At 44.7% G+C, this 24,709-nt stretch overlaps 1 protein-coding gene across 1 annotated transcript in view; it reads right to left on the reverse strand.

Annotated features, from left to right (window-relative positions):
- Positions 1-1,054: 1,054 nt before the first annotated feature.
- Positions 1,055-24,709, reverse strand: part of DNAAF8 (dynein axonemal assembly factor 8) — a gene marked incomplete at both ends in the record, with an annotated part of 95,156 nt that continues 71,501 nt past the window's right edge. The window contains 7 exons of the mRNA XM_084295756.1: positions 1,055-1,132; positions 5,062-5,131; positions 9,082-9,167; positions 10,763-10,977; positions 13,571-13,691; positions 15,283-15,377; positions 19,384-19,579. Of these exons, the coding sequence (XP_084151882.1) occupies positions 1,055-1,132; positions 5,062-5,131; positions 9,082-9,167; positions 10,763-10,977; positions 13,571-13,691; positions 15,283-15,377; positions 19,384-19,579 (861 nt within the window). The remainder of the gene's footprint in view (positions 1,133-5,061; positions 5,132-9,081; positions 9,168-10,762; positions 10,978-13,570; positions 13,692-15,282; positions 15,378-19,383; positions 19,580-24,709) is intronic.

Raw genomic sequence — 24,709 nt, forward strand, 5'->3', positions numbered from 1 at the left:
CACGTGGTTTCTGGAGCTCCTCTTGAGAAGACACGCAGTGGTGTTCTGCGTGAGGGATGGCTGCGAGGAGGACTTGCTCCAGGCTCTTGTGGAAGGAAAGGCTCTGTGTGGGACGGGCTCACCCTGCCAGCAGCAGCCAGAGGTGGCCGGCCAGCTGCATGCCACGCTGCATTAACACCACCTGGAGGTGACACGGGGACTGCTGGTGCCACGACTGCGACATCTGGACGAGGTGCATGTGTTAAGTCTGCCTCAACGGGACAGGTGGGAACAAGAGGCCTGCTGGGCTGAGAAATCTTCCCCAAAGGAGCTCAATTTGCCCAGAAGGTCCCCAGAAGACTGACAGTCCTCATGTTAAAGCCGGCCACCTTGCCAGACAGCTCACCAAAAGGACTCTGCAGAGGAGGAGCAGCACTAGATCAGTTTGCTGGGGTGTGAGGAACACGAGGCAGGGCTGAGCACCCACGGGTGGGCAATGAGCTGGGGCTGGGCAGAGATGGTAACAGGGCTGCCAAAGCAGAGACAGCTTTCAGTTGTCTTTAATTGGCTCTACCTGGTGTACTCAGCTCTCCAGGGATCCAACCTTCCCTCCACCTATTTCCACGTTACTTACTGTGGTTTTGTCTTTGGTTCCAAGACCACAGTAGCAGCAGAGCATGGAGTCTTGCCTCTTGGGCCTGAGGAAGATGGGAGCCCCCAGGTACCTGAGAGAGAGCCAGCAGCGAACCTCTGCCTCTGTGCTTGCCTCCTGATCTTTTTCCCAGCCAGCTGAACACTCCAAACCTTGCTCCACAAACGCAAGAAGATTGCCTGAGAATGCACTCCACTAGAAAGCACAGCTGCAGTTCAGCAAGATTTGTTCCTGGGCACTGATCCTTCCTCCCACCAATCTCATTTATCTTACTGATGCTAATACCATGCTTCAGACTTTGTTTTAATGACAAACAAATCTTAGTACTCTCGGAGGCTGGGAGCCCCCTTGGTGTCTGTCTACACAGATACCCACCACAATGGCATCCACCCCCGTGCTGCTTGGCGGCACTGACCATCTTGGCTAGCAGTCCTGGGATTCAATGCGGTGGATGCTGTCAGACGTCAGGGAGTCAAAAAGGCAACAGAGCAGCTCTTTAGCCTGGGGAGAAATGAGGAGGGTGTTGGGGGCAAGCTGTGATTTCTGTGCATCGCAAAGAAACTTCTTTTCAGAGGTAGGTTTCCTGCGCATGGTGCAGGCAGGCAGCACGGTGAGGGTATTTACCAGGTAGCGGTGTTGTGGATTGGATTAATCCCTGCACAGAGGTAACTATGAGCATCCCATAGCATGAAAAATCTGCTACTTGTTACAATTGTTTGGCCATTCTCAAGATTTTCAAGGAATTGAAAACGAATATCATGTGAAGTGCCAAGTGGGACTCCCCACTCCAAATCTGACTCCCTCCCCCTGGCTGCTTCTGCCTCACTTTGCCAAATTTCACCCCTGGAAGCACAGAATGTCCTGAGTTGGCAGGGACATACAAGGATCTTTGAGACCAATGCCTGCCTCTACACAGAACCATGCAAAAACCAGACCCGATGTGTGACAGTGCTGTCCAAATGCTCCCTGAGCTCCTTCAGGCTCAGTTCCCTGACCATGTCCCTGCGCAGCCTGTCCCAGTGCCCGAACACCTCTGGATGCAGAACCTTTTCCTAACCCCCAGCCTGACCCTGCCCTGTCCCAGCTCCATGCCGTTCCCTTGGCTCCTGTCGCTGTCCCCAGAGAGCAGAGCTCAGCGCCTGCCCCTCCGCTCCCTGTGAGGGAGCTGCAGGCCGCCATGAGGCCTCCCCTCGGCCTGCTGTGCTCTGGGCTGAACAAACCCAAGGACCTCAGCTGCTCCTCATACATCTTCCCCTCCAGACCCTTCACAACTCTTTGTAGCCTTCCTTTGAACGATCTGTAATAGTTTGATGTCCTTTTTATACTGTGGTACCCAACCCTGCACGCAGTGCTCGAGGTGAGGCGGCACCAGGCAGAGCGGAGCAGGATGAGCACTCCCTGAGCAGTGCAGTGCCAGCCTCGGAGCACCCCAGGACATGGTCGACCCTGCTGGCTGCCAGGGCACACTGCTGGCTCGGGTTCAACCTGCTATCAACCAAAACCCCCAGATCCCTCTCTGGAGAACTGCTCTCCAGCCTCTCGTCCTCCAGTCTGTACGTACAGCCAGGGTTGCCCCTCCCCAGGTGCAGAATCCGACACTTGCTCTCGTTAAACTTCATGCTCTTTGGCACAGTGGCTTCAGAAATAAGGTGGCCAGCTTAGCAGCAAGACCTTTGTGACCTGCCCGTCATTCCGACTGTGCTGATGAACAGCATGTTCCCCCATAGCATTAACCATACTGTGCTGGCAGTGCACCCCATGCAGCCCTTGGATCCTCCTCCTGCCACTACTCTGCCTCTCCTCAAAGCTGCTTTTAGGACTCTTACAGGAGAGCAGCCCTCCTGCCGAAGGGCTCAGGATTGTGCCCAGGATGTGTTTTGCCTGTGTTGCTCTGCTCCACTCCCAGCTTTTGGCTGTGTCTGAAGGGAGGGAGGTGCTGGAGCAGCCATCGTAGCTGCTGACATCTGCTTGAGGGCTCCAGGCAAAGCAGAGGGATTAGCACTCCCTGTCAGCAGAGGCTCAGACACACATCCATGGGCTGCTGCTGAGGAATGTGCAGAGACCCTGCTGTCTCCTCTTCTGACCTGCTAATGGTGGCAGGTCAGTGACGTGCTGCACCACCGCTGAGGGACAGCCACCCTGGCCTCATGGCCCTGTCCCAGCTGCAGTACAGAGAGCTGCACGCAAGGAGAAACTCTGCCAAGCCACAGAACATCTGAGTCCTGAGGTATCGTAATGCTGTTTGAACACAGCACTCCTTGACTGCTCTATTTTCTGGAGAGATTCCAGCCCTGTCCAGGTGTGGGGACATCCAAGACCATGTCACAGAGACCCACTGGAAATTCCAACCCCTAACGGTGACACCAACAAAAAGTGGCGCTATCACTTCCAGATATGAGCTGGTCTGTGTGTGGTGAGATAAGCTTGCGTGGAGAGCAGGCATCTGCAGGGTCACTGCATGAGGATAAGGCACTTCCAAAGCGTGAATTCATCTGTTCCTAAGGTCAATGTTTCAAATAGGGCAAATGAAATGTGCAATAAAAATGCTTGCTTCTCTCAGCAGCTACAGAAGGGGGCAAGACAACTAGCCCAGACATAGATGTCAGCACAGAAAGAGTAAGCATTTGGAAATCTGAATTCTCATCCCATTGCCTAGTCCCAAGTCACACAGGGAGCAAGTATAAAATTCCTTTTCAATTCCATGGCTTGACTCCACCAGTGAACAGTACAGCTGTGCTGAAACCATGAGGATTTGAAATCCATGTTCACTTAACCCTCTTGAACTTTGCCTGATATCATGTTGATGATCATTAGCTTTGACCTGGAAAGCCTAGCTGACATTTCATAAACTCATTAGCACGAGATCAGAGGATCAAACATGGTTTCTAGGGACATCCTTTGAGTTACAATCATTCCCCAGTGAGCTTGCTCCTCAGATCTTGCTCTGTGATTTCTAAACCCACCCTGAACTATAGAGCAAAAGGCCCCTTTGAAAATAAACACCCCTTGCTGCTGTGCTTCTTGCAACCCACGCTGAGAAGTGCTGCAGCCACCACTGTCCCAGGGCTAGACTTGTGGTCTAAACTCTGAACTGCTGTGAATAGCCCCTGCTTCCAGCAATGCCAGAGGGATTTGATTCAGCGGCCCAGACTGCTAAAAGCAGGGAAAAGGGCTGAGCGTATTTGCTTTTTATCTTATCTATCACAGAAAGTACTATAAACCTCGTGCTGATAGGCTGATTCTCCATGGCCGTGAAGCAGAAAGGATTTTGTGTCAGCCAGAGATATGCAATGTCCTTTTCAAAGCAAATCAGAAGCCAGCCTGGCCTGGCTGCCCTGTCACATTACTTGGCAACAGACGGGCATGCTGGCAGCAGTACGCGCTGTGCTGTGACAGCCTTGCAGCTATCGCAGAGTTGTGCAGGCAGACCTTCCAGGCACTGCAGCACACACAATCCCAGCTAAACCCCGGGAGAAGCTCGCTGCACTTTAGAGAAAGCTGCTGAAAACAGCAGCTGTGAGACTTTGGGGAAGTTTGGGGTAGTCTTGCTTGTGTTACAGGCAGGAACACAGACTTCAAAGAGGGCTCTGTGTCTTTTCAGGTTCAATCCTTGGAGCACTGGTACTGAAGGCAGCAGCTCTGCAACATTATGTGAAGTTACAAACACATCTAACTCTCTTAGATGAGACCAAAAGGGATCCAGAGGAGAGGCTTGCCTACTTGCTACCCTTTCTCATTCTCCCAAATTCTTTCTATACCTCCTAGTCCCAACTCTTCAGGCACTGCCTTCTTTATTTGTTTCATACTAAACTTTGATGATTACAGACAGAATTTTAAAGATATTTGTTTGGTTTATTTCCATTATGTGCTCAAATGTCTTTAAAAACTGGGAACTTAGTGCTTCCTTTCTTGGGGCGAGCTTCTGAGAGAAGACTCAGCCAGCCCGTCCCTGGAATGGCTAATGGTTTAGTTTTGCATTTTCCATTTGGATTTGGGCTTCTGAAACATGACTTCTAGAACATAGGACACGTGACAGCATGGCAGTAGGGCTGAAGGAACCTTTTCTGTCTTATTTTTGATGAAATATCACAGAAATCTTACAAAGCGTTGATTCTTCATTAAAAAAAAAAAGTAACTGAAAACTGAAAAAGTCTGCAGAAAATATTGAATCTTTATCAAAATCTCCAAATATTTTGATTCAAAGTAGTGATACCAATGTAATGTGGAAGCCAGTTTGACAGGCTTTTGGTCCTACCTGCCATCATGCACTGAGCTCTCAGTATAAGCCAAGGCTTGGGGCTGTCATGAAGCAACATTTACATCTCACACAAGTTGAAATTTTCTTTTAAAATTCAATCGATTTGGACAAGTTTCATCCACCACAGGAGCACAAAGGAACATATATTTGTATTATAAACTTCTCTACTTGCCTGTTTCTCATTTTGGGGATAAAGGAGATGCTGTGCAGTGTCCAGTAGCGACTGCTTCTGCCAACAGACACTGGGGGTAAAGAAAAAGAGAAGCCAGTGTTACTTCGCCATCTAAGCTGTCGGAGACTGCTGATGACCTAGCTTTAAGGAGAGCTATGCTGAGTGCCAGCAGCTCTGGCCATGTGCATCTGTTACTGAACTTCTTTACACAGATAAATCCTGGGTTTTACAAAGCTTTGTATAAATGGATTTGGATTCTTAAAATATAAGCCTCCAAACAAACAGTAATGACCTGTTGCATAATGGGGTCTCTAGGGCAGTGGGAAATGCACGTACATCTAGATGTTTAAGATCTCTGCAAGGGCCTTTTTCTCAACTAATATAATCTGCATGTTTTTCCAAAAACCTACGACTTTCTAATCTGCCTTTGACAACAGCTCTGCTTCACGAGCCCTTGTTTTGCTTTGGTCTCCCTCAAGCTACATGAGTTGACCACAAGACATAGGCAAGAGAGATTTAAAGGCAAGATACAAATTTCAAAATTGCCTTTTTAACTAACTCCACACACAGGCAGAGTCTTCAGCTTCTAGAACCACTCCCTGCCCCCATATCCAGGTATTGTGCTTGGCAACAGTTTTCCCTTCAGTGGTTTTCAACAGCTCCAGGATTTTACATCTCATGCGTTCATCTTTTGATTTCTACACCTCCTTTCCCTCCAAAGCCTCCAGAGATGAGCTTCCTATAGGGATAACATCACTCCCTGCTAACAGCAATTAACATTTGGTAAGAATGTTTCATCAGACAGAATAACATCCAGCTAAGTTCCTTAACACTTGGCATTTGTTCTGATTGCACTGCATTATCTAGAAAGGGGAAGGTAGAGGGTCTAGTCTGCACTCTGATTTTCTTCCAGTACTGCTACATTTTCTGTAGCTTTGGTCAAACTCTGCTTGCTGAGTTCCACACGTTAACTAGATGAATTTCTAAAGACCCTACACAACATACTTAGGTCCTAACAACCTTAGGAGCACCTCAAAGTACTTTTTACAAGCTCAAATAACCATGCAGGAGTAGTTCCTAGCGTGGTCACTATAAAATATGTATCACTTATTACAGAACTAAATCTAGTTTGTCACGCATAAAAAGCAGAGCACGCCTTTCTTCTAGTAGCTGCTTTGAATCTACTTGTAAATTCTTCCCTCGGCCACCCTGCAGCTAGGAAGTCTGGCTTTAAAAACAAGTTATGACAGGGTAAATTCAAACGTTATATATATTGGAGATCTAGGCAACTGGATGCTAAGAGAACAAGAAAGATGTCTCACATCATTTTTCTTTGTGTGTGTGTCACTTCCTTCTCTTGATTCTCCCCCATCCCAGTCCCCACTGCTCCTGGGCTGTGCTTCAGCTTCCCCTCACCTCTTCCAAACACTTACTTCACTCTGCCCTGTGAATTACCCTTGGCACCCTCCCAGATTCCTACTTTGGCTCTGTTCTTTGCAGCCAGCCAATCTCACGGGCTGCTTTTGTGCCCCCACCTGCATAAATTTTGTCCCCTTCTCTGTTCTTCCTGCCCTTTGGATCTGAAATAAGCCATTTATAGACATCCAGAGAACAGAGTGCGCGGGGTGGGCACTGCAGCTGAACACTAACCACTGCACAGTTACGAGGATCTGTGTCTGTCTTTAAGGCAGCTGCTCTGCACAGCACATCCTCCAGTGACTGAATGTCTCCTTGATGTGCCACTGATAGAGCTGGCTTAGGAAAGTTTTAATATGCTCTGAACCGAGAGCAGTTACACTGGCAGAGCCTGCATTGTTCCTCCCAATACCTGACTCCTCCTTCTTATCACAGCCCATCTCTGACATCATGTCCAGGCTTTCATACAGATGGCAATGTTTTCCCCGTGGCACAGAGCCTAAGTGATGTGGCTCAGCTGTGAATCAGCTCCCAGGGCCACAAAACAATCTCTTACACCCTGGTGCTTCAGCAATGCAGCTGAAATGCAGGCCAGAGCCCGTGCAGGTAGTGGAATCCCGGCCTGCTGCAGTAAGGGTGAGATAAATACACAGCGATCTGTTCGGTGCAAGAGCGGTCACGTGGCTCCTGCTGATGGAGCCATAAGTGTAATTAACCTCAGATGTTATTTTGAAATGTTTATAAACTAGGCAATGAAGATGCCTTAGCATGAAGTGTCCTTATGAGACACTAGCTCAGACTGGCTGTGTTTTCAAAGATATTTGCAAAGTTGATTTTAAACAGTATGATAGCTTATGGTGGAGGAAGCTTACCTGTTGGCTGAAGCTGATCTCCCCAAGGATCAATGCCTCTCCACCTCCCCATCCTCAGGCAACACTTTGCTGCCCCTCCCTTCCACATGCATCATTGATCAGGAAGAAAAGTATTATTCTTGTAGAGCAAGTTTTAAGCGGCTGCAGGATCACCAGTTCTGGCACCAGGGCTAAAGGCAGAGCGGATCCTGCCATTTGGGAGTGCCACTGTGATTTACGCACATGTGTTTTGCAGTTTGGCAAGGAAGTTTATGTGCTGTACAGGCAGCCATACAGGATGAGGGACACAGCTGAGACTGGCCATGTCCACATCTATTCCTCCCCACTTCCCTCTCAGCCCCTGGGCTCACTGTGAATGGCAGTGAGAAGCCACTGTGATGTCTGCTCTGTGGGGGCTGCCTCCAGACTGGCAATCTTAAAACACATCAAGTTAAACCTATAGAAGGGGGGAGCACTGTGTTACAGATCGTGTTATGCAGTGCCCAGACTCTGAAAGTCTGGGAAAAATAAATAGGGGGAGATCCTGTATTGGCTCCCAGCCCTGCTGACGGCCACTCTCCCAGAACTCCCTTCAGCAGTGATCTTTGGGGCTCCTGATGATCACTTTTTCCTGTGAAGCAGGAAAAGGGTAGAAGGAAACTCACTTGAAAGATCAGTTGCTCTTTGTTTTCCCTTAGCGCTGTACCTTGTTGGATGGAAGATTTAGGATGTGGCTCCCTAGGGTGGGATTTTAAACCAATAGGAGCAATATCCAAATTTTGTCATTAGCTTAAAAGCATATTTGAAAATATGCTACAAAATTTGTTCCACCTGTCCTTCCTTGCAGCTGAGCACCATAAAATTAGATCGAAGTATGAGAACTCTGAGATGTCTACCAATTCAAATATTCTGATTTGATCACCTCGATGCTTGTAAACTCCAGCATCCTTGAATTTTTCTTCCTGCCCATTGACAGTGTCTGGAAATCCTCCTGATGGAACAGCCAAAGTCATGGCAGCCTTAGTGGTGTAGCTGCTGGACTGCTCTATACTGTGTCGGAAAACAGATTCTCTTGGCTTTCTTTCCCAGAGGAAACCATGTGCATGAACTACACATCACATTGCCAAATACCACCCCCTGTGCAAGGAAACTTTCCCTCTGGGAGACAGTGGGTTAATTGGCCTGATAATCATTCTATTTCACTAATCAGTCCCTGTAGAGGGGTTCTGTTTGTTTTACCAGGCCTGTAAATCCTCTACCCAGCATTTGTGGTGATTTATTTAAGAGGCTGATTTTTGATTTTGCTCTCTGGTGTTTATTTTAAGCATTTTTTTTTCATAACAAACACAGAATCTGCTAAGATATTTCTCCTAGGAATTGTATTGATTCAGCAGGTCTATTCCCAATGTGAGCCCTTATTTTAGAGAACTCCCTGTATTTGTGGAACGATGTTGCCAAGTCTTACAGACACTCCAAGTCCTTAACAAACAACACAACTCAGTATTTAACATCCTGAGCATGGGGCACACGGACTTGAGACTAAGGAATGCTCTGAGATATCAATAGATTAAAAACAACACAGCTTAGGATGAACATATCACCTTTGAGTGGTACCTAACATCATGTGAGTCTAAACCACAAGAGAATTACAGAAACAAAGATCAGCTGTCCTTGTTCAGATCGCACACTATATGGTAGAGAGTTGAGACAGTGGTGAAAAAGTGCTGTTAAAGTGATATTGTTCCTCACTTACCTGTCCAGCAGGGAGTCGAAGCAAATGACCGCATTGTCTCGCTCTGCCGCTAACACCAGACACAAACCATCCATTAAAAGGGAACACTACGGGAAGGAAGAACAGAGCTTTGGGTTGCTATCCACTTAAATAAGTCTGTAAGCCTCACTGATGAGCTGCTGACAGCACAGATAACTGGTTGTGTGCTGTGTGAGGACAGGAAAGACAGACACAGATTCTTTCAAACTGAAAGAATATCACGTCTGGACCGTTAGTTAACCCATTCCTGTGGCTTGCTATTATTCCTGTTCTCATCCCTCAGAGTGAAAATAAGCAGGTTGCTTGGAGGTGTTATTCCGTCACTAAGTCTGCTGGAAGCAGGAATATGGAGATAACTGTAAATGTTTGAGATACTGTAGCAGAAACACTCATTACTTGAAGGAGCCCATCTTCCTTCTGGCAAGGGAACACAAATGCTGTAATGTTCACCTTTGGCTCAGCAGTGCCAGACCCTCCTGGAGACATGCCAGCTCTGCCCAGAGTAATTCATCTCTGACAGGAGGAAGCGTTTCCATCGCCAGGAGAGCAGTGCCACTGCTGTGGCTCTCCTTCCCACACGCTGATTCGCTTTGTCCTTCCTAAAGAGGTCTGCACATTCCTGTGCGCAGAGGGATGGCATCCTCAGGGGAACCACAGGAGAAGAAAGTAGTGCTTAGACTAATTGGATGCTAGATGTAATTGCTATTCTGTACAGCTGTACTTCAAAGGGATGCTGTCAGTTTAAAAAATCACAACCTAAAAAGATCTTACCTGCTTTTATTACAGGTAACACCTAAGACTCTCATAAGAACTGAAGGGATAGGAACACAAATGTTTGTATTTTTTTCATAGGAACCGCTGTGTGCCTCTAACAGCCCCTTGTTGATCACTACTTCCAGTATAAGTAGTTTCCCTTGGTGTTTACTCTCTGCTCCTAACAGCACTTTCTTGTGCATTCCACCTTACTGCTTTGCTCTAGCAAGGTTCCTGAAATGCTGGGCTTATCCTACATCAAGTACAAAGAGAAAAACAGTTCAGGCACAGTGCTGCACTGATGTCAAGTGATGTATTAGCTCGCCCCAGAAGCATATCTTGTGCTTACACCCCGTGAGCACTTGCTTAAACCCAATGCTGGACTGCGGCTTGAGTTGTCATCACCAGCAGAATGAGACACAAAATTAAATCTCTGCCCAGAACTCCAGGGCACCATCCAAAAAGTGGAAGGGTTATTTAACATCGTAGAAGAGGATTAATGGTGTGTGATTACAGGAAGGGAAATAGAAAATGCTGTATTCTGTCTTGTTCTTCCAGATAAATACAGCAGAACATACATAATAGCAGCAACTGCTCACTGATAGGTGAATGGAATAAAATGTCTAGTGGGGATGAACCATTCACAGTAAGGATATGTTTGAACATAACAATGTCAAGTTTAGGTGTCAGTGAGCTAATGGAGATAGAGGAACACTAGGTAGGAACGAGCTAGCAAGGCACGCTGCCCAAATTACTTACCAGCATATTAGAGACCAGATTGCAGTGCTCTGCTAATGCTGCTACCAAAACTAGGCTGCCCAGAGCTAGCCTGGACATCTTAGCACAGCACTGCATCAAATGACTCTTCTTCCACAGGGAAAGAAGCAAAACAACTCCAGCTGTTTCATACCTTTGCTGCAACACTGCACTTTGCCCTGCTTAGTATCTCAGAGATGCAATGAGCTTGTGGTGCGTCCAGGACAGTGAGGCGTACTCCAGTCATTGTGAAATCTTTGCCAATAAGCTGATCAAGCAGTTCAACATAAGGTGGGTCTGACCCCCGAAGGATGATCCCAGGCAAGACGAGGCAAGTGGTTTGGCAGAGGTTATCAAGCAGTGGCTGATCTGATGGGAGAAGATCAAAACATAACAGATGCTTGCTTTATACGTACCCCTGCCAACTGCTAGCCCTCTAAGTAATTCTTCCCTGCCACATACAAGTAACTGGAAGATCAGAGGCACTCAGGCATTGTTATATCATTTGGGATGTTCCCAGATGTGATTGCTCATCCCAAACTGTCAAACTGCTGTATGCCTACGTGTACGTTTCTGGAGATCACAAGACAGCAGTTGTGACCCCATTTCAGGAGTCAGACAAGGACAGCTGCTGGTTTGCTACAGCAGACACTATTCCATTTAATTTCTTCCAAGCAAAGAAATCTGTTAATCCAGCCGCTTTTATAATCCAAAATGTAATTCTCAGCAACATACATAAGATTTAATGTATTTCATATTTTCCCCATGATAAATCCGTCTGTCCATTAGGCAGAGCTTTGTGGTAATTGCAGAAAGGAGGTTTCTTTGTGTGCAAGAGCTACCTCTAGCGTTTAAGATGAGACCGTGAAGTGAATGATGTGTCTGGTTTGCTGGCGGCGCTTACTATATCGTGCCTGACAGTTCAGAGATCACGTGTACTTGCTTTTCCAGGACAGTAGCTCTTTGAAAAACATTTTCTGAGACGCAGACACATCAGGGCTGTACATTAATTTTCTTTTCACTCTGCTTAAAGATCTTCAAAGCAAAGAGATTTCCTTATGAAGCAGGAAATTGGGGCACATATTTTGAGATTTGCTCCCAAGACTGAGCCATACAAAACTTGCAGAATACCCGTGCTCTCTCCACAACTAGCTCTCTGTTGTTATTATTGTTAACTCGCAAGCTAGGCTAAAATCAAGAAGTACTTCAGTCACAACAAAACTGCGCTTCAGGCCTGGTCCTTTTCCAGGGTGCAGTTAAGCTGTTGGGGGAAATACTCTGCTTGTCAGCAATAGCAGCATGGAATAGTTTGGATGGGGAACACCTGCAAGTCTCCTCTCACTGTAGCTTTGCCCTCTGAACAGAGCTTGAGCCAACACATCCCAAAGGAAACACAACAATGTGGTGACATCTCCACAGCCATCCAGATAAGGTCAGGCAGCTACATGCAGAACAGCCTGGTCACCCCCCCCAGAAGCTGCTGTTAAATACACACAGTTGCCAATCTCTTATTTCAGGGCTCATATAACGGCTTGGGAATGTCAGTAATGTTGTGAGACAGGCCTCACCCCTCACCCCAGCTAACATTTAAATCTAAAATGTTCATGTAGCCAATTTCTGATGTATTAGCATGTGACATAAAAAAAAAAAAAAAAAAAAGGAGCTTGCCTGAGGAGACAGGGCCTTACACATGTGATTTTTGTCATTATCATGAAGAATGTGTAGGACATCATCCAAGGTCAATATAAGACAATGGAAAGAATCCACTGATAATGACCCTGGGAAATTTCTTCTTCAGAGACCCCCTACACAAAGTGACCTGGTGCCTACCAAGCACCTTTGCTCTCATTAAGGCAAAGGTCATGACTTACTGCCATCATCCTTGCACTTCTACACGTGCTATCTTGTGAACCTGCTGGTATGGGGCCAAAAGTCCCACATCAGTACGGGCTTAAGATAGGAAATAAGCACCTGTATATCCGCAGCATTTTTATCATGCTCTTCTGCCAGTCCACAACAATGTTGTGGTTTTACTGCTGGGGTTAACTGCAGCAATCAGTTGCAGTGCAGGAACATTTTCTCAGCTGCCCACCCTCCTGGTTGCTGGTCACATTGGAACTCAAGTGAAAGGAATGAGAACGACCCGAGTCCAAACATGTCTGCTCCCCAGTGAATACCACAGGGATATTTTACCTGGTCACTGCTTGGTTATAAAAGCTTGGGATCGGGCCACAAACATCCATGTGTGAGTTACATCTCCTGACATAAAAGGCACAGCATCACAGCCTGTGTTGTATACATGCAATCAAGTACAATCAGCAGAAAAGACCCAGAGCAACCGTAGGCATCTGAGGGCACTGACAGGCTTGCTGAAGTTGTGCCTTCAGAACAAATTCAGACCAGCACTAACTGGAAGTCATTTTGAGCTGGCAGCTATTCAGCAGCTAGTGGGAACTGAATGAGATCTCAGTCCAGTTCCCAAGAGATAGATGTCTACACTGCCAAAAGCACTCCCTGCATAAATTGCTACCTATCTATGTACAGAACAAAAGGTCTCACGATTGCCCATCACGATGGCGTCTCGGTCTCTCCTGTGGCAAGCTCTGAATGGGCACGCAAACCACTGTGGCCAAGCTGGTGTTGAAACATATTGTAAAAGTTCAGCAGAAAAAAAGTTCACTGCTTCTTACATTATCTGTGTTGACAGTGCTTTTTCTTTTGCTGGTGACAAAGTCAGCACTTCTGAACAGCCCTATATTTAAGCCCAGGAAAGCACTGGCAAGACCTGGCAGGTAAACAGTTAAACGGCCGGACTCCACTGGAGCTGCTCTTTGCAGCTCAGTTGTCTCTCCTTTCTGAAAGGACATCAATACCAAATCTTGCTGTCACCAGATGGTTTGTCTTGCTGTCCAATTAATCAATAACAGTCTCAATCTATATCAAGAGTTACGCGTTTCCTTACCAAGATCGCATGGTTGCCCAGAGCCCAATAAATTGAGCCGCGCTCCTGTTTCATGTTTTATGATTTTGCGCTGCTTGTTGATTTCCAAACCAACTATGGGGTCACGTTTCAGGTTATAGATCTGCAGGAGGGAAGGGAAGGAGAAAGAGGCAAGTCATGTGAACGTTGTTACCTAATCTGCAAGGATAACTCTTCTTAAGTATTGATTCAGCCAAGCTGTGAAGCTTTTGTTGGTGTTGTGTACTCCTATAATTGCCAGCCTAGAAAACACCTGGTTGTCTGGAAATAAAAGAACATTTTCTATGCATTCCTTTTTATTGGGGCTTAACTAAGTACGGCATCTTTTTATCCTTTTAATGGTCTTGTATCCAGACACCTCTGTTCCCAACTCTTAAAGGCCAGAAGCTCAAAGACTCCAAGGCTCAAGGTCTTTAAAAGATGTTTAGATGTAGAGCTTAGGGATAAGGTTTAATGGAGGACTGTTAGTGTTAGGTCAGAGGTTGGACTTGATGCTCTTGAGGTCTCTTCCAACCTAGAAATTCTGTGATTCTGTGAGATCTTTACCCAGTGTCACTCCAGTGTGTAGCAGCCCCCTTCTGTCTCTGGCTGAATCAGCACACCCATGTGTCCCAGCACAGTGTAGCCTTGCTATTCCGGACCGAGTCACAGAGGGAGGACATACATTTAGCACTTTGAAGATCTGGCCAGTTACTTGCAGTTCTAGAGCTAACCTCCTTGGATTGACTTGATTGGGTCACCTCTGTGCCATGAGGACATCGGTCAAAAATTTCCAGCCTTTCGCTGGGCATAACCCATCATTTCAAACTCTGGTTTTGAGAAGAAACCGGTCAGAGTGGAAACAACATACAAAACTAGCTGAAAAGGAAAGACTTATTGTTTCATTTTAGCCATTGGCAAATTATGGTGGTTTGAATCAGAGACCAGCATTGACGCCGTGTGAAGGGCCAGATGAGCAGAAGCTGTTCATGCCAGTACCAGTAGGCTTCTCAGCACAACCCACAATACCAGCCAAGAGGCAAGGGTCTGAGTCTTTATGCCTTCCAGTGTAGGCAGACAAAGATGCTGGCACCCAGCAGCTCTGTAAGCTGTGTCAGTACTTTATAGCATGAGATGTCTTACGAGAGACTGCTCCACCCTTTCCCATGCTGTGGACCAGTACCTCTGGGGGACAGCACCCTTCTCACGCACATGTGGCAGTGCTCCATGCTGTGAGCATGTATGCACTCTGGGAGACACATTCAGCAATTGGTGAGCTATATTATCAGCTGTCCTGCTTCATTCTCAGTTCCTGAACACTACGTGAGAAAACCTGGTAACAATCAGCCTCTGGCCGGCTGTGTCTCAGCAATCACCAGTGATGCTGCTTCCCTATGACCTGCTTCCAAAGTGATGTTGGCTCAGTGTGGGAAGTTTGCTTCTAAAGCATCAGCCCTGAGCCCTCCTGAATTTATAGCACAGGTCACTGAACAAACATCTCTGAAAAAGCACTTTTCCACTGAGACTGTCTGGGTCAATACAAAGTTAGCACATTGTGACAGGGACATTCACAGGAGAAGGAAATCTCAGCAGCTGGTGAAACACAGCAAGAACGCATTATCTACAGTGTAAGGGGAAGGAAGTCAAGGGGTAGCAGGACCAAAGTCACTGCTCTGACACAATAGGATACTTTTCAGGAAAGGGCAGAATCCTACCTCTTCCTCCTCTAATGTCTGACACTCGGCGCAGCACAGCCCTTCTGGGAAAAACAGCTTCATATCCCGGACAGCTATTTGATAGGATTTGGAGCCTGAGAGATAAATACAATGAGAAGATTCTCTCAGGCCATGAATTAAACATTCTCTGGACTCACACTCATCTTCCTGAGAGATTGATGATGTGCAACTTACTGAAGTAATTGCTTTAAAGGCCAGCTGTTCCGTACAGTAATAGCAAACATTTAAAACCATTATATTTAGAATAGTTTCATTGCCTCCTTGGTATTTTGATTCTACTCTATTATCACGCAGCTTGTTCTACATGTAAACAAGACTCCTTTTTCCTCACAGTGTAGTCAAGGGAAGCATGTTAAAGAGCCAGTGAAACTCTTCAATACTAGCTCTAATCCCCCCATTTTTTTTCTCCCATGTTTCTGGATCACACCAGGCTAGTCTTAGAATCACAGAATGGTTTGGGTTGGAAGCGACCTTAAAGATCATCTGGTTCTAGCCCCCTGCCACGGGCAGGGATACCTCCCAGCAGACCAGGGTGCTCAAAGCTCCATCAAACTTAGCCTCAAACACTTCCAGGGATGGGGCATCGATGACTTCTCTGGGCAGCCTCTTCCAGTGCCTCACTACCCTCATAGTAAATAATTTCTTCCTTAAATCTAATCTAAATCTACCCGTTTTTTAGTTTAAAGCCATTATTCCTTTTCCCATCACTACACTCCCTGACAAAGAGTTCAGTCTTGCTGAATGGGAAGGAGTTACTAGATACTAAAGCAAGTGTGCTTCATAACCATGATGTAAGCCCAAATATGCCGGTGATGTGGGTGTACAACAGGGCAAAAGAAAACATTACAGTCCAACAACAGTTGGAGGTCTTTCAGAGGTCTTTTCCAACCTAAATCATTCTGTGATTCTATAATTAGTGAGATATTACTGATAGCAGTATATTATTCCGTTCACCTGTGGTCACAAAAAGCAGATTGACATCAGAAGAGGTACAAAGAATGAACATGAGGATCAGAGAAGGAACGGAGAATCATCTGAAGAGTTAAAACTAAAAGACCTTGGGTTGTTAAATCCAACATAACAAAAAGATAAGGAGTCTGATTTCTGATAAATACAGCAAGGTGAAAAGGTCAGAGAAGAAAAAGAACTACTTAAAGTACAGGTACTGGCACAAGAACAAATGGATGCAAGCTGTTTATGACTATGTTTAAATTTGAAAATGTAATAAGATTTCCAGGTACCACAGCTGTGAAGTTCTCTAACAGCTATCCAATTGGGTGAATGCTTATGAAAGTGAATCGATGATGGGGCTGCCAGTGATAGCATTAACTCAACTCAGGGGCTTGAGAGGTCCCTCCAGTTTAGCATTTGAATATTATCCTATAAAGCAACACTGTTATAAACCACTACTCAGAATGTTTTGAGATTTGTGGGTGGAAAATGTTTAAGAAGGAAAAGCTATTTCTATGTAACTGGAGTTCAGATAGATTGTCAATTTGCTGGCACAGATCCATCCTCCTGGGATACAAATATACAAAACGCAAATATCTTCTGAAATATTATCATTTTTGCAGGCTACATGTTGCAAAAAAAAATTCTGCCTTGCTGCTCCTAGATCACTCAGCCCTGTGTGGAACTTCATAACTCTAGGTATTGTATAGCTGGAGTCCTTAATGCAGTAGTTTACAATCCTGAGACTGTGTAAGTAACCAGTGCATAAGTCATGCCGTATCCTTTATGTACCTCTATGTCAAATCTTTCTTGTTTAAATCATTGATGCTGTTACAAAAAGGACACAAATGCTTTCAAAGCAGAATAGCAACATTTTGCTCTCACTTTGCTCAAGGTATAAGACTGTATAAGATGCACAGATGCACACACAGAGCTCCTTGGGTTCAAGAAAAAGCACTACACAGTGACTTCATAAGGCCCGGAGGAGATGGGAGGAATGCAGATTTACCTCTGCAGCAGAGCCTCAGAGCACTAAAACTGCAGTGCTTGGTTTGACTGTATCACTGGAAGCTGGTCTTCATCTTACTTAATTTCCCTAGTCACTTCCAAAGGAAACACTGAGGGTTTGTTCCATTTCAGCAAGATGGTATTGGTTAGAGATCTTCCTCAGCTGGAGCAAAACTGAGGAAACTCGGTATTCCCTCCTAGGAAAGCAGTATTTTCTATGGTCCCCCAGATGATCACTTGTGCAACAACTAAACTCTTCCTGCTTAACTTGTAGGCAAATGTTTCTCCCTTTTTGAAGGATAAACTCTTGGAGGTGCAAAGGGTTAAGAACACACCTTTCCTTAGGGACAGACTCCTCCTTAGCATAGCAGCTGGATCAAATTCCTGAATTTGAGTTGCTGTGTACATAAACTACAGCTGCAACAATTTTCCTTGAATGTGTGCAATTACAGCTTTGTGAGCCATCCGTATAGCTGGCTCTAATACACTAATACACAATCTGGTCTCAGCAGGCAGGTGCTGGCCAGCTAGTTCAGCTCTGTGCCCAGCCCAGCCTTGGGAGGAAGCAGAGATCTGAAGGGAATCCCGAAGCAAACATCTGAGGGTTTCTCTAACACACAGCTCTCTCGCCAACAGGGTAAACTAACAGAGTTATGCTAGGAAAGCTCTAAGTGTAGTATGGGTACATTAAGTTTGGGTATATATTACCCATGACTGATGAGTTCTCATTCTCAAGGCAACATGGAAAGGCAATCCATTAATCTTATGAGCAAAAGAAGCAGGGGCTGATAACGGAAAAGTACTGGCTGAAGAGCTCTGACCATTTCTTGTGTAGGTAGACCCTGCTCTCCTGTCACTCCTACAAATGAGATCCTGTAAGTAATCACGGTAAGAGATCTCTCTTGATGTATCTTAGTCCTAAGGATTATGATCATATCTGACAAAATGACATTCTAAATCAAGGTGTCGATTCTCTTCCCCAAGCCATATGTGGTGAATATATTGGTGGATGGGGGACAGTTAGACCAGATGATCTTGGAGGTCTTTTCCAACCGTAATGATTCTATGATACTTTGTTCACTACCAGTTCTGCTCTTTGATATGGACAAAATGATGGAGCGATCTGACAGTACAGAATACAATAAAAAGAGCCAATTAATCCAATGGATCTTGACAGGAACCTGAAAGCATACAGTCCCTGCTAGCTCACCTGTGTTTATGTTTATTGATTTTACTATTGATATACTCCTTTAACTACATACAGCACAAAGAGCACCACACTGAGGAAAGCAAACTACTCATGGGCAGTCAACTAATGATTCCTTAGGAATTTTTAAATTACATCCTTCCCCCTCCCCCCTTGGGAAGTCCCCCTTCCCCCTCTCCTACAATACCCTTAGTTCTTCCTAGTTCTCTCTCTGGCAGTACATCCCATTTTCCCACCCTTCACCCATACTCTCAGCTATCTTCTATCTCACCCACCCAACATATACACTGCAACATCCTAGCTCCCCCTCCCATTTCTTCCACCTGCTGCTGGCAGATGAAACTGTGGCTGGTTCAGCACACTGAGGATGCTGACTAGCTTGCATGCCTCTGCTGATGTGCCAGCTGGCAAGAGTGTCTCTTGGAAAACAGCTGAGTTTACCTGCTTTCCTCATTGGGAGCAATTTTTGATCACCTCTTTCTACCCAGTCATTAATGTTTTGAGATACTAGAGGAGCTCACTGTCCTGAAGACTTTAAACCCTCTGTGAAATCTGGTTGCAATTGGCCAATGGTTATCAGGAGGAGACTCACAAGCAGAGAGAAGACAGATGGGTTATTGGGGATAATTGCAAAATAACCAAGCAGTGAAGAGAACAAAGGAAATCTCTTCTGAAGGAAGACAGATCTGGGGCTGTTCTGAGAAGATGACTTTTTGATATATCTTCTGGGAGAATATTTCATAGCTTGAGACATACTCAGCTCTGCCACCAAGAAAACAATGAAAGCTTTCTAGGGAATAATGGCCTGCCTGCTAAGGCCAGATCTGTAGTGATGATGGAGGAGGGAAACAGTACATAACGTTTTTTCTATTTTCTATCTGAGCCTTCAGACTTTTCTTTTTACAAAAACCTACCATAAAATCCATTTTGGACTGTGCTGATGCCGTACTGAGCCCTCCAGAGGAATGGATCTAATGCTTGGGCCACTTTAGGATCCTCCGGCCCCAGTAAATCTATCAGCTTCTTCACAGCATTTGGTCTTTGAAGACAAAGCACAAGAGAAGTGCCTGAGGTAAGGTAGGTACAATGAGCTTCTGAAACAGCAGGATCCTGAAAAGAAATAATGGAAAGGGAACAGATTATAATAAACGGTGCAGGTGAGTCCTGGATACATCCCAGCTTTTCCTTCGGCTATAACCATCTCTGTTTGAAGCAAACAGATCTGCCATTATTCTTTGCTTTCTCTCCTCTTTGCAACACGCATGCTAGTGGCCTCTGCCAGCAGAGCTTCCAGAGCATATACCACAGTCACCGAGCTGGCATCTGCTGCGACAATCACCTGGTAATAGTAGGTCTAGTTCCCATCCTGAGTACACATGGAGCTAAACAAAGTTAAATACTGAGCTTGTCTTGTAGCTGTAAACAGCTCACGATTTTAGTCCTCAGGTTCATGGATCAGCCAATGGCAGTTCTTACACATACAAACTGCTTTTGCATTAATTTCTTAAAATTCTTTAGTAAGAAAGGAACCAAAATTGTGTTTCTAAAAGAAAGAAAAGCCTTGTGCTGTGACTTGTTCTGATGATCTGCACATGCTAGGCTGGAGGTGGAGTTCATTTTTTGTGGGTAAATACGAATATAAACTGCTACTTGAAGCTTAGTTGCCCACTACCGAACCGTTGATTTGTGAAATACCCTTTTCACAGTACCTTCAGCATGACATTCAGGTAGGGAAGCAACACACATGAGCAATATCACGGAGGCCATAAACGTTCTGGGATAAGGAGCCATGTTTAGTTCTGCTTATATAGCATGCTAGACTACAAATACCAGAACTCTTCTTTGATTTCACAGAAAGGACCCCCCAGCCCCAGCACACACCCCCTGCTGCTAGAGCCCAGCCTCTCCTAGAGGGTGGTACAATTTCATGCACTAGTCAGGATCTGGACCACAAAAACAGCGAGCTTAAAATGAGGATGCTCAGGACAGGGCACTAGGCTGAAAGAAAACAGCTTGCCCTCCTGGCTTTGCCACTGATGTACTGTGTGCTCCACAACAATTTTCTCTACCGTTGTTTCTTTTACACATGTTGCCAGTTCACCCTGAGCAGAGATATTTGTCACACAGCTGTGCAGGTCACAGCACCCTGGGATCTTTCTTTAACTCAGGATGAGTGGTAAAAACAACTAGCAGTCACTGCACCAGCAACCAGAGACCAATTTGTTGGCCAGAGACAGACATAATGAGTGAGAAACCCAGGGAAAGGTTGCAAGCGCCTGGGGCAGAAGGTGGCTGAGCAGCGGAGCCGTCAAGGCCAAGCTGACTATTTTCATTAAGCAAAACCTTGGAAACCCAAGCTTGTTGCAGATATTTCCACTGAGTGCGAGGTCAGGGTGTCCACAGCAGCTGCAAGCTGCCTCTTCCTGCTCCCTTCATCTTAAAAAAGTGGCAGAAGCACACGGGTCTGCCTCCCTGCCCTCCAAATGGCAAAGTGCAGCAACACCAGCGCTGCCAAGCAGCTCCAGGGCACTGCTGTGTGCTCTTTACAGCTTACAGACAACATTTTCAGCTTGCTGGCTAAACCAAGCTATGGTTACTTCCTTTTTTTTTTTTTTTTTTTTTTTTCAATTTTTGAAGAAATTAAAACATAGAGGGAAAAACTCTTGCTTGATTCAACTGAATAACATCATTCAGCCCCCTAAAGATTTTCATTCCTCTCTTTTTTAATCTTTTGAAAGCACCAGAGAATGACAGTTCTCTAGATAAAGCATTTCCGAAGGAAAATCCTACCATTTCATTTAAAAAAATGAAGATAAAATACTTCAAGGCCTCTTTTGTTTTTCTATCATAGGAAACCATTCACTGACTTTGACCCAAATCTTCTCACACTCACATTCCTCTTAAACTATACTTCTAAGCAGGCTACAAATTGAAAATCACCGACTCAATCCTGATATTTGCAAATGCAAAATGATCCATGAGACAGACCCATTCTTAAGCTGGTTAGTTAGATAAGAGATTTGATACAAGTTGTGATATTTGGCAGTCCACCCATCCCATGGAAATAAAGGGCAAAGGAAACTCTGGGATGGCAGTCACATTGCATGACTGCACATGAGAAACATACGGGGAAGTTTCACAGGCTGTGTTGTGATTAGAATGCTCTGTTTAGATTAGGATAAGGAGTTTCAGCATGTCATAGCACACTGCAAAATTCTGACATTAATTCAGTTCTGTATAATACAAAATAAGCCCTTTTTGCTTGAAAACTTTTGATAGTTTAAAAAATATGCACATAATCCACTTTTCCAAGTAGTCATCAAGACTTCTTCTTGGGAGATGAAAAACAATGATGACGTCTCCATGAAAACTTTCAAAAGCTCTGGACAAAACATATCAACATTCATTTGACTCCATGTCAGACACATCTGCAAAAGAAAATGTTCAAAGACAGTTTCTGTTAAACAGAACATAAAAAAATGAAATTGTTTTGTTCCAGAGCTTCTGAACAGTGCTTTTAGATTTATGTAACAAAAGCCTTTTGTTTCTGTATCCTGCCTTATGAGCAGGCTTGGGGTTAAAGACTATGTTGTTTCTAACCGCTAGCAATGGTGTCAGTGAGTCAAGGTGACTTTTTTCCTTTTTATACATCCTCGTATCCGGTCTAGACCCTTCCAGGCAAATGATGCTTTTATTTACATCCTGCCTCTGCACTGTCTTCAAACCGTGTCCTTGCTGATACCCGAGCAGCTGCAGCGAGATTGCACATGTGCAGCTGACTCGAATTCAGTGAGCAATTTTGTTGATGCACACAGAGAGGAAGTTCCAGCTGTGTGCTGGCTCTGGAGGACTAACAGGATTAAAATGCAGCAAAACTGTCCTTTTGCTTCTGCCGTTAGACTCACAAGACAGGACTGGAGGGAAGCAGTCAAGTTATTGAATCCAGTGACCTGCTGCCACTGGCAACCGTATCAGGTAAATTCCTGGAAGATTGATCAGCTTCCATTGTAAAATCAGGCTTTCTCTCTAGCAGCTACAACTGTGAGTCTCTGCAGTTCTGGATCCTGGATAAATGCAGACAGGAAAACCAATCAAAACAGGCAGAACTCCCTCTGGGAGCAGTTCCTTCTCACAATTTCAACACTATTAGTGTCATGGTAAAAGCTGAGAAGACAGTGTCAGCTCTGTTTAGCTGACCTTTGCTTTTATTATTATTATTAGCCTTCAGGTAAAAAGCATTATTGTGATTAGACAATCTCAGCAAACAGCGAACCACCCCATTATTTATCATAGTCCAATGGCCAAAAGCTACTAAGAAGCTGACTGCTAGTATTTAAGTTGAAAAAGCAATGATGTTGCTGAAAGCATGTTGCTGAGGATATTCATAAATGTGCATGTAAATAACACGTTTGAAAGAGGAAGGAGATGCTAGGTATTGCTACCAGTGACTAAATCCCAAATTTGATACCAAAGTACTATGTACATAAACCTAACTGGCACACTACACAGCACATGGGAGTTTCTAGAGATTATTTTAGAGATGGATTTTGGATCAGAATCTGGGTGAGGAAGAGACAGAAAGCCTGGAACAGAACTTCTAGAAGGGTTTGACACTGGCTCCAAGCTCTTCAACAGGAGATGCTAAATCTCAGCAATCTGCCTCCAAGTTAAGAGCCTCTTTTTAAAAACAGCCTTGTATCCTGTTGTCCCCTAAACAGAGAGACAGATCTACAACGAACATTGCTCTGATTCAATTGCTTATATGAAATTCAGCTGTGAAAAATAATTCTGCCCTCACCAGCTGCCATTGTAACAATTACAAGCCAGATTTTCAAAATAATCCAGTCCCTGAAGCATGCTGAGGCTTTCTGAAAATCTTACCTGTTTGTCTTGGGAGCCCAAACCATATCAGTCCTCATGACTAAAAGATTTTTGGACATGTTCTAAAATGAGGAGGAGCCCCTGTACAATAGCAAGCATTTCCTACTGCCCATTGCCCCTTGCCAAAGGCAGTCTATTATCACTGCTTTCTCACTTTCAGAACATGCTTTTTTCCATGAACAAAACCCCAGTACTCTGTAATTTTTAAGCTCATTAGTCACCAGCTCTTCAAGGAAACTAAATCAATGCTCAACAGCTGCTCCAGTGTGTTAGAGAACTCTTAAAAACAAGAGGAAATTTTCATGAAATAACTTCTTTTCAAATTTACCCTAATATCTACATTACTTCCCAAGGTAGACATTTAGATTTTTTTTAAACGTCTTTTGTTTCAGATGATCAACTAAATATTATTGTGTTTCACGTGATTAAAAACTGTATTGGAAAGTACTTCCCCAGCAACTCTAATAGGCACTATACTCCTCTTATCAAAGATCTGCAAATATTTAAGTATCAGATGCTTTTGCCCGATTCCTTTGCTATTATGCAGAAAGTATTATTTTTTTTTCCGATAGATAGTTATGTTAGAACACTGTCTTGTGATATTTCCCATCTTCTTCTAGAAGACTATTATGAATTCCTGTGATAGGTGCTTTAAACTCTCCCAACTTAACTCAAGAGTAATATTCACTAAAAAGGCTTGTTCTCGGTAAAAGTTAATTGGTTGAGTGTCTTCAGGAAAGCAATCAAATAATATATTTTTTAAAGAATAACAACAAAAAAACCCTCCTCATTTCCTGATTTTCACAATATCTTTACGCTCAGCTATCATCTCAGAATATTTCAGGTTGGGCAAAAAAAGAATTTCTAATGCTATAACAGAGCAGAAACAAACCTATTTTCAGCTAACAAAAACCTTTAACGCCCCAAGGTTTAAAAACCCTCTTTATTGTCTGTTAGACAGTAGAACTGACAGCAAAATCATTTTCTCTCTTTGCAGGTCATTTTTATAGACTCTTGCACACATGCTTCTGGAACAGAAACTAAACTGTAGATGTAATGTAATGCCATACTGTCACTGGGCTCTAGAAGTATATATATTCTCTGGCAGTGCAAGGAAATGTTCTCCAGCTCCATGGTTGGAGCTGGATGGAAAACCAGGCACACGGGCAGGGAGGGCAGTACACTTCTTGAGGTGCCCTACCTGGATTGATTGTAAGGGAAGAAACAGGGGACACCTGCTTTGCAGTTAAGAGTCAGCATTGTAAATTAGCAATTAAACAAATTCTTGGGAGGTCTGTATCACCCATGTCCTCTGAACTTTTGTTTTAGAGAAACTAGGTCTGCTTCTTTATGGCATAC

The sequence above is a fragment of the Netta rufina genome, assembly GCF_964035555.1.
Source record: "Netta rufina genome assembly, chromosome: 15".
Classification (NCBI taxonomy): domain Eukaryota; kingdom Metazoa; phylum Chordata; class Aves; order Anseriformes; family Anatidae; genus Netta; species Netta rufina.